This window comes from Monodelphis domestica, chromosome 5 (genome assembly GCF_027887165.1).
Source record: "Monodelphis domestica isolate mMonDom1 chromosome 5, mMonDom1.pri, whole genome shotgun sequence".
Lineage (NCBI taxonomy): Eukaryota > Metazoa > Chordata > Mammalia > Didelphimorphia > Didelphidae > Monodelphis > Monodelphis domestica.
In genome coordinates, this window is record NC_077231.1 from 115,786,082 (window position 1) to 115,796,351 (window position 10,270).

A 10,270-nucleotide genomic window follows, 5' to 3' on the forward strand; every position below is an offset into this window, starting at 1 on the left:
TATAGTTTCAAAGACAGAAGGCAAGAGTTAAAAAGAAAAAAGAATTAACAGGATTTTTCTAACCCACCTGTTTTAATTCCATGGATGATGATGTGGTTTCTTATGCATATAAGGGAATATCATTAAAAGGTTTTTCTAGTTGATAAAGATCCAGAAAACTGATGAATGACAGTACTATGAAGAGTCAGAATCAATTCATTGTCAATAGTTTCAATTTATTTTCTTTTTCTTTTCTTTTTCATTTATTTTCTAAAGACTATTTAACATATACATTTGACCATCCAAACACTTTGGAAACAAACAAAAAAATATTTCACATGTAGTATTGCACATACAAGCAGTGATCCTAGCAGGCCAGCTGAAGAAATTGATTTTTCTCAGCTTTAAACAATCAGTTTTTGTTTCCTATCAGTTTAGAAATAGACATATCACATATTGCACATTTTCAGCATAGTTATCTGTTTTAAACAGACTCCGTTCTTCTCTCCTATTCCTTATCCCTGCATGATATTATAAATATGAGACTAGTTATCAAAAGCAAAGGATTGTGGGGATTTTTTTCAGCATAATTGAATAATGAGATCTTATAGATTTTAATATTTGATTAAAGAAAAATCCATCCATGTTTAACAAAAACATAGAAATTAGAGATCAAAATGTCCCTATGGTCCAATTTGTCTCCTTAGTCAAATGACACACTTTGAGAGATAGAAACTGAGACAGAGACAGATATACAGAAAAAGAGAGACAGTGAGAGATACAGAGATAAATCATCTTAAAGTTAACATCTTATTTATCAATAAAAAAAATTTAAATGAATGCATATGGGGAGTCAGGTGTGAAATGTACTTGAACCCAATGTCTTTGTCATGAGATGCATTGGGAGTGGGGGTGGAGAAGGTGACAACTGCTATGTCTCTAGATATTTACATTCAGTCTGTTTTCACATAGAAACCAAACTCCTTCATTTTGTGCAACTTTACTAAGTGGTCAGCAAATAAATAATTATGAATTCAGTCTCTGTCTTGTTTTTGAATATTATAGTTAACAAAGGCACTATTTAAACATAAAGTGCATAGAATCATAGATTTAAAGGGACCGTAGAGGTCTCTGAGTCCAATTCCCTCATTTTACAGATAAGAAAACTGAGGGTGAGAAAGGAGGTGTCTTGCCCAAGGTCACCAAGCTATTCAATGTCTGAGATGGAACATGAATTCAGGTCTTCTGATGATGCCCACCCTCCATCTTCTGCTCCACCAAACTGCAACTGGAATGTTAAGAAAAGGTTACTCAAGGGTGGTTAGGTTGCTTAGTGAGTAGAGAGACAGTTCTGGAGATAGGAAGTCCTGGGTTCAAATCTGTTCTCAGCCAGACATTTCCTAGCTGTGTGACCCTGGGCAAGTCATTTAACCCCAATTATCTAGCCCTTACTACTCTTCTGTCTCAAAATCAATACCTAGTACCAATTCTGAGATAGAAAGTAAGGGTTTATTAAAAATATATATATATTCTTCCTCCTTAGGAGTGCTGCTTAATCAGTATCACCATGAGGTTTTCTGGCTCACAGAAATATTAGTTCTTCCACAGGGTTCTTCAAGGTACTCTATTTCTTTCTTGGGGAATAATTGATGCTCAGTACTTAAGAGAAACATGTAAGCTCTTTGAAAGGCAGCCTCCATCATGCTTCCTCCTGCTCTAGAACACTAATGAAGGAAAAGCCCAAAGAATACTTTTCAGGTCATGACTTTGTTGTTGGCTTTTTCTTCCTGAAGTTTCTAAGATTTAATAGTCAAGGCTTGTAGTCTTTTAAGTGTTTCTTCACAGGGGCACTAGAAGGAGAGAAAACAAGTGGATTTAATTTGTTTTTCAAAGAGCTGGGCATATGATGACAGTGTCCTTATTTTATCTCCTCCAGAGCTAGGACCACTTCAAAAAGAGTCACCACCTAGTTCTTCTCTATATCCGTTGTTAACACCTCCAAATCCAGGAAGCTTCCATTATTCATCATGTCCCTTTTGAAAATTGCTTCCTGAACCAGTTCAAAACTTTCTACCACCATTACAGAAACGTCCCAAACCAAAATTTCTTCATCTTCTTCTCTTAGAACTATGACCGTGAACTGGATTCATCCTAATGCTGTAGGAGATTCTTACAGCTGCCTGAGAAACCATTTGCCTTATTAGTTTTCTCTAGTCTAGGGTGGCTGCTAAAAATCTAGATGTTCTGTGGCACTATAGTCCAGGAATCCAGGTGTTTATACATCCAGGGTGTTTGCGTACATTTATTAGAGTAGGTACAATTTCCCCTTAAGCATTTGGGTGGCACTTGAGCTTTCTAGCAAGCTGATGCTCAAGTTGTTGAGGTTTTTTCATTTTTTTTTCTATTCTCCTTCTTCCTTAATTTGCTCTGTTTTGTTCAGCAGCTTCTTGCTCATATAGATTTGTGGTTATCATCCTCTGGTTTTTGACCTGATGGTGAGATACGTACATATCTTGGAATGAGTCATCTCTACCTATATGCTGCAGGAGACATTTCAGCTTAAGCAGCTGGGCTTTTCTCATCAAGCATCGTAGTGTGCTCAGGGGCATCTACCAATAACAGGGAATCTTGGTAAAGGCTGGTCTCTCTGGAGCTTTTAGAATGACTCAGGAGATTTCCTAGGTCTCTTACCAATGGAGAAGGGAATGGAAGTCTTTAAGGAGAAATTCATACATGGAATAAGCAAATCCACTGAGAGACTGAATTCCCTGAGTTTCAGGCAAGTCCATGAGCATGAGTTGTCAGTGTTTGGTGGGTTTGCTACAGATCCAGTGGAGATCCTCCTGGCAGTTGGCACTGCTGACCTCAGTATTTCTCAAGTATGCACAATTCCCATTTCCTGTGAGGTTGAACCTATAATGGATGAAAGAAACCCAGAATTAATGTCATCAGGAAAGAGAACTTTATAACAAGAGACATTTCAAAATCAAACCACAGCAATCTAAGTAGCCAGGCCATTGCAGAGAAAGAGGGGAATCTTTATTTATACCTTTGGGGCAGCTAGATGGTGTGGTGGATAGATTGCGGGACCCGGTGTCAGAAAGTCTTGAACTAAAATCCAGCTTTAGACACTTACTAACTGTGTAGTCCTAGGGAAGTCACTTAAACCCTGTCTGCCTGGGCTTTCTTCAACTGTAAAATGGGGATAATAACAGCATCGACCTCCTAAGGTTGACATGAGACTGGATGAAATAATATCCAGGAAGAGTACTTAGCATAATCCCTGTCCCATAGTAGGTGCCATATAAAGTCTTATTCCCTTCCCATAACTTGAAGAAAAAGATATAGAAATAGAAATTTGAGGTGCTGAGTTAGTTTATCTGGTATAACAGAAATTGTAATTTCTCGTCGCCCAAACTAATATGCATTCTATGATGAGCTTTTGAAATATCTCTAAAAATGTCAGATTTCTCTTTGCAAGAGAAACAATTTCTAATCAACCCATCTTCCCAGTCACTGTCACCAGACACTTAGTTTGGAAACCTTGGAATCATCCTTAGCTCCTCTTTCTGCCTCCCCATCCTGTGGATACAACCAGTGGTCAAGTTTTGTTGCTGACGCCTCTCCAACAGCTCTCATATCTTTGGTCCTCTCCACCTATACAACTTGGGCTCTGTTTAAAGTCCTTTCCAATTCTAGTCAGGCCAATTGCAATTGCCATTTAATTGACCTCCCTTCCTTAAGTCTCTCCCACTCAAGTCTATCCTTGAAACAACTACCAATGTGATAACTAAAGCACAATCGAATTATGCTGTTACTCTGCTTAAAAATCAATATGTTGGGGGCAGCTGGGTAGCTTAGTGGATTGAGAGCCAGGCCTAGAGATGGGAGGTCCTGGGTTCAAATCTGTCCTCAGACACTTTCCAGCTGTGTGACCCTGGGCAAGTCACTTGACCCCATTGCCTAGCCCTTACCACTCTTCTGCCTTGGAACCAATACACAGTATTGATTCCAAGATGGAAGGTAAGGGTTTAAAAAAAATCAATATGTTGGGATTTAGAGCAGCTAGGTGGCTCAGTGCATAGAGAGTCAGGCTTAGAGATCTGAGGTCCTAGGTTCAATTATGGCCTCAGACACTTCCTAGTTAACAATGCCAATTGTCTGGATCTCACCACTCCTCTGCCTTGGAGCCAATATTTAGTATCAATTCTAAGACAGAAGGTGAAGGTTGTTTAAAAATAATTCAGTAGCTTCTGGAATCAAATATAAGCTCTACTGCCTGAAGGCTGGAGTCCCTGATACGGGGTTCTAGGGGCAAGGTATCTGGCCCGGAGACAGGAAGACTCATCTTCTTCAGTTCATATGTGACCTCAGACCCTCACTTCTTTCTGTTCCTCAGACACAGCATTTCATCTCCTATTTCTATCCTTTTCTGTAGTCTGTTTCCCTCATCTCTGAAATGTGTGCACTAAATAATGCTTAGTGGAGAAGAGAGAGAGGGGACAGTGAGCAGTTCTAATAACTTGGGTAAGCAGGAAAAGCCTTGTGTAGGAGCCGACATTCATACTGATCCTTGCAGACTGATAGGGGTTCCAAGAAGGGAAAGAGAACCATTCTCAGCAAAAGGGAAGCCCAATGCAAAGACTCAGAAGGAGAAGGTGGAAAAATGCCTTGCCTTCCGTGAGCCTTCATTTTCTCATCTATGAAACAATGCAGTAAAAGTACCTGATATCTAAGGCTTCCTTTCAGCTCTAAAAATTTATATTATAACTCAGTGGAATTGCGCATTGGCTATGGGAAGGGTGGGGGGAGAGGAGGGAGGGAAAGAATATGATTCTTGTAACCAAGGAATAATGTTCTAAATTGACTAAGTAAAATAAAAAATAATTAAAAAATGACAAGAATTTATATTAAAAGATCTTAGATCTAGTGCTAGTAGAGACCACAGAGGATACTTGGTCCAATCCTATCCTTTCACAAATGGCTCTATAAAGTAGGGAGACAGTTAAGTATATGTACATGGAATGGATAGCCTCAATCATTTATTAAAAATGAAAATCTCATTCAGAATAATACTTTGGAAAAGGAAAAGGAACTATTCCCCACTCATTCCTCTGAGCTTCAGCAATTGAGAGAATGAATTTCCATCTCCAAACTCACCAGCCACTGAATTCTTTGTCATTTGTCCATCGCCATTCTTGGTTTGTTTCATTTCTCAGGCCAATCCAGTGCTCAACACTCCCCGCATATCGTTGGAGAAAAATCTTGAAGGAAACACACGGGAAGCCACTGTCATATATTTCCTCTTCCATGTAAGTGTGGAGTTGAGAAGTTGATTGATTTCATATGAAATCCTCCCCCCCAAAGGCTAGAATGAGCTTTTTGATGTATATGCTATGAACATCAGACCAGTACCTTTTGCAATCATGATGATGACAAAGGGCAGTTAATTCTTATTTGGGATCCATATTATTGAGCTATTTACTGTAATGAGGATCATGAAAGTCAAGCAGAATTTGAAGATATTTACTGCCTGATCAATGCCCATTGAACCCTATTGTATTTGACTAACTCTTCCTAACCTGAGGACACAGCAAATACCTAGAAATTCGGGACATGAAGCCATAGGGAAAATTATGAAGCAAAGTTTGCCTTTGATGAGTCCATTTTTCCCATTCCAGCTTCTTCCCTGATATTTTTTAGAACCCTTACCTCCTGTCTTAGAATCAATACTGGGTATCAGTTCCCAGGTAGAAGATCAGCAAGGGCTAGACAATTAGGTTAAGTGACTTGCCCAGGGTCACAGAGCTAGGATGTGTCAGAGGTCAGATTTGAATCCAGAACCTCCTTATCTGCAGTCCTTGTTCTCTCTCCACTGAGCCACCCACTCCTTTATTTCAATTAACATTTATTAAGCATCTACTATGTGCTGAGTATCATGATAATACCCTGGATTACAAAGAAAGGCAAAAACAAAACAATAATAACATAACAATAATAAAATAATAAATAATAAAATTAAAATAGTCATTGCTTTCAAGGAGCCCACAATCCAATGGAGAAAAAAATACAAATAATATGCAATATCTCCCCTCAAAGGAAAGCTATGAAGATCCACAAACTAGAACAATTAAAGAAAAAAAAAGGCAAAACTCCTAACATCTTAAAATACCAATTTTCATATAGCAAAGTCTTACCAGATCCTCCATAGAGGCAATCTGGGCAAGAGTTGAGTCATGGAACGAGCAGGCATATTGGCTGGTGGACCAGTTCCCTGTAGTGTTGGAAAAGATGTAACAATTGCCTTGATATCCAATCCAGGAATCTGGGCATGAGGAGACAGGAGGAGCCAGGGGCATGGATGTCATCAGTGGGTATGTATTTTCCTTGGTGTATATTCCAGGACAATTGTATTGGCCCACTGCAAATGAAATCATTCAGTATTTTAAGTCATAATACAGATCTCAATGAACCCACGGTCTGTGCCCTATACTAAATGATAAAATGAGGAATAGGTTTGCTGAGAGTATTTCCTCACTGGAGAATAACCCCCTACCCAGTGGCATAAAGAAGGTTATTTCCCTGAGCCCCAAATATAATGTTCATCATAGGGTCAAATAGGGTGTTCTCTGTAATGTCTCTGACCAAGGATGCCAGAGAGTAAATGGGCAAAGGAAAAGGTTGAACATTTAGTTTTTCCAACCTCAAACAGCCTTCCCTGGCCACCTAGAGCCCTTCCCTCTGGGAGGAGGTAATTTTCTTGAGTACAAAGAATATCTTTTTGTATTCATATACACAGAATTTAGCCCAATGCTTAACAATAATTAATATACCCTTAATAAAAGTTTTGAATCATCTATCCAATCATTCACCAAAACAACGCATTCCCCAACCATTCTGGATTAACTAGACAGTTGCTGTAGGTAAGGGGCTATAACTGAATCCAAGGAGAGCTCACTCACCTGACAAAGAAATTAAAGCTATGATCAAAGTAACAATAAAGACGACAGTGAGAACAGCACATGGAATAGGGCACTGTAGGTGGCCATCTGACTCGGGGGTCATCATGGAATTTCTGTTCTGGCCTGAAAGAAAGGAAATCAATGATCAGTCAAGTCCTGAAAGGGATTCATGTTTTGGGCATCTATCTACAAGTCACTGATAAACAAAAATGCCTCCTATGGCTTCTGGCCTAATTAGTTGATTTATTTATCTGTATTTTGTTGTCTTGGATTGAAGAGATTCTTGAAAAAGTCATTTGGATGAAAATAAAAGAGACTCAGACAAGACTAATTTATTATTCATGCTTTGGGTAGATCCATAAACTCTAGATTGGCTACATTTTTTATTCTTTTGGTAAAAATTGAGGAGGTTCTCTTTTAAAATCAAATCTAGGTGGCTCAGTGGATTGAAAGCCAGGTCTGGAGATTTGAAGTCCTAGCCTTAGATACACTTCCTAGCTGTGTGACCCTGGGCAAGTCACTTAATCCCCATTGCTTAGTCTTTACCTCTTTTCTGTCTTGGAATCAATATCTAGTATTGATTCCAAGACAGAAGGTAACAACCCCCCCCCAAATCTAAAAAAGAAACTAGGTTGTTATTGTTGTTTAATGTGCTAGGGTACACATCATTGAGCTATTTACTATAATGAATATTACAAAGGGTTAACTTTCTAGCCTGATATTTCTTTCTCACTCCTATAAGGACTTCATCACTGGATGCAGCTAGGGTTCCTTCTCGGTCTGGTTTCATTTCTCTCCATCTGATAGTCACTGATGCTGCTAACCACAATATCAGAACAGGTTTCATAGCATATCCTCAAGCACCTAAATCCTACCCCTCCTCCTCCTCCTCCTCTTCTTCCTCCTCCTCTTTCCAAACCAGATCAGTTCACCTGCAGTAACAGTGAGTGAGCAAAAGATCAAAGGGACAGGCACCACATCACTGATCTCATCATTAAGCATGTGGTTCAGTTTTGAGCTACTCTGACCCACAGTTCAGCTCATATTACAGGTGAATTTCCACTACACACAACATCATTTCTGAGAACCTTTTAAACATCCTTTCCAGAGGAAGAGTAAGAAAGACAATAAAAATCCCCCCTACACACACACACACAAATATTTCCTGTAAAATCCCCTGACAGTGATGTCCATTCATCTATATGAACTAGACAACCAAAAAGCATTGGAGACAGAGACCATGAATCCACCAGGCAACTAACTGTGAGTTCAGGAAATTTTGAGATCCTGGTCTGGCCCCCAGATAGTTCACCTCCTCTGAGCCTGGTTATCTCTTCCTTTACAATTTGCTGCTCAAGTTGGGTAAATGGTGTATGTGCTTCATTGAAATAGTGATATGACTTATGATAGTAACTTGGCTTTGACATATGGTCTTTAGTCATTCTGGTTGCTCAAAGGTTAGAAATGTCCTTACACGACTCAGCAGTTTGATATTTGATGACTTTAGAAGAATTTCATCAGTTTCACCCTTTCTACTATAGGCTCTATGGCACAAGAATGTCAACAGTTTCACCCTTCCTACCATAGGCTCTATGACTCTGATTAGTTCTTAGATACTGTAGTACCCTTGTTCCCAATTTCCTAAATTCCTTTAGGATATGACTGAAGGAAGGAGGGGAGAGGAATGAGAGCTTCAAAAGGAGTTTTTCCAAACTGGGATGAAAATCACAAATTGAGGAGGTTCTCTTTTAAAATCTCAAAGGAGTGAAAGTTCCAGAAAGAGAACAATCTGGAAAAGGAAATGCCAACAATCAAAGATGTAGTCATGGGGGAAATAAAAGAATGAGAAAGAAGGTAATACTAGTGAATTCAAATGTTTTCAATGGGAGGAGGAATGGAAAAAATAACCCATATAATACAGAACTAGAAACTGATGCTGAAGAAGAACATGAAAAAAAAAACTAGCAGAGAGGTACAAATTCAGATAATTCTTTCTTGTCTATTTTCCTATAAACTTCATTTACCTGTGTAGTCATACTATAAAAGGCAAGGTGGCAGTTATAGTTTGACCTCTTGTCTTGGAAGAAGTCAGAGGTTGCTGGCACAGGATAGGACATTTGGAAAGGCAGAAGAAATGAGATGGTCAAAAGTAGAGGTGATAGTAAGGAAAACAGAAATTATATCTAAGGAGATAGGAAGTATTGAGCATCCTCCTAAGAGTATGATCTGGGTCAGGCATATGGAAGTATTAGGAGAAATTTGGGGGGATGAGGGGAGATGGGATGGAATAAGGTGGGGAAAGCCTAAGTTGATTTGAGTTAAGACCATAAAGACAATCTTGAGAATTTCTATCTTTCTAGAACTTTCTTCCAGCTCAGTCACTTTTCCTCCCATGGATTAACAGCTATAAACCTTTTTCCAAGGCCTTCCTATATCCCTCTGATTGAAGCAGATTTGGATCCAGGCTTAAATATATAATTGATGATGATGGTGGAGGAACAGAAGACATAACCATCATTCTACCAACTGAATTAATGTCATTATCGGTACACATTTTTCTTCATTCTTCTCTTGTTCCTTTTTATAAGTTCTACTTATGATATTTTAATTAAAAAGATAAAATCTGGCTTACTTTGAGTACCTCTCTCCAAGTGCAAGGGGCTGTTCTCTGTTCCAGAAAGTTCTTCTCTCATCTTTCTTGTTCAAGGTCTCTTGACTGATCCTTTGCTGGAGTTCTTGTGTCTGTGATGATAGTCAGAATAGACACAGTCACTTATATTCTGTTACACTGACTCCGCCCCCTTCTTCATTTCCTCCTTCCCCGATTCATCTTTAATTTACGGTCCAGTGGTCCAGACAGTGTTCGCGTTATATGGTGAGGGGGTGGATTTCCCTTAAATCTGAACCCTTCTTCCTCATAGCTATAGGGATAACATGAGGGGTTTGAAAACAGGGAATTTCTTACTTTTGATGGATCAGCTCAGTACAAACTCAGAGAGTTAGGGAGAAAGACATGTGAGGAAACAATAGAACTCAGCAGTTTTAGGATAAGTGGTTGCACATGCCAGGAGGTGAGTTCTAGTTTTGATCATACAGTTTCTACCAATTTTCTCTCTTTGTGCCCCACCTTTCTAATCTGTAAAAATTAAGAGAACCAGGGCATCTAGGTGGTTCAGTGGATTGAGATCCAAAGCTAGAGATGGGAGGTTCTGGGTTCAAATTTGACCTTAGGTACTTCCTAGCTGGGGGACCCTGGGCAAGTCACTTAACCCCAATTACCTAGCCCTTATCACTCTTCTCCCTTGGAAGTAATACTTAGTATTAATTCA

At 39.2% G+C, this 10,270-nt stretch overlaps 1 protein-coding gene across 1 annotated transcript; it reads right to left on the reverse strand.

The window, feature by feature from the left end:
• Nucleotides 1-201: 201 nt before the first annotated feature.
• LOC100019309 (early activation antigen CD69-like) lies at nt 202-9,679 on the reverse strand. Its single transcript, XM_056799148.1, has 5 exons — nt 9,574-9,679; nt 6,942-7,064; nt 6,177-6,400; nt 5,140-5,243; nt 202-2,892 (listed from the first exon to the last, which is right to left on the reverse strand). Exons 1-5 carry the CDS (start codon nt 9,632-9,634, stop codon nt 2,781-2,783), a joined length of 624 nt encoding a protein of 207 aa, XP_056655126.1. The 5' UTR covers nt 9,635-9,679; the 3' UTR covers nt 202-2,780.
• Between the last annotated feature and the right edge of the window lie 591 nt (nt 9,680-10,270).

Excerpts from the sequence above, each read along its gene's own strand:
- LOC100019309 (XM_056799148.1), bottom strand. The coding sequence starts at position 9,634 with ATGAGAGAAGAACTTTCTGGAACAGAGAACAGCCCCTTGCACTTGGAG. Across the intron at positions 5,244-6,176 it reads TTGCCTCTATGGAGGATCTG|ATTTTTCTCCAACGATATGC; the intron begins GTAAGACTTTGC and ends GTTTCCTTCAAG. Across the intron at positions 2,893-5,139 it reads GACAAAGAATTCAGTGGCTG|GTTCAACCTCACAGGAAATG; the intron begins GTGAGTTTGGAG and ends CATCCATTATAG.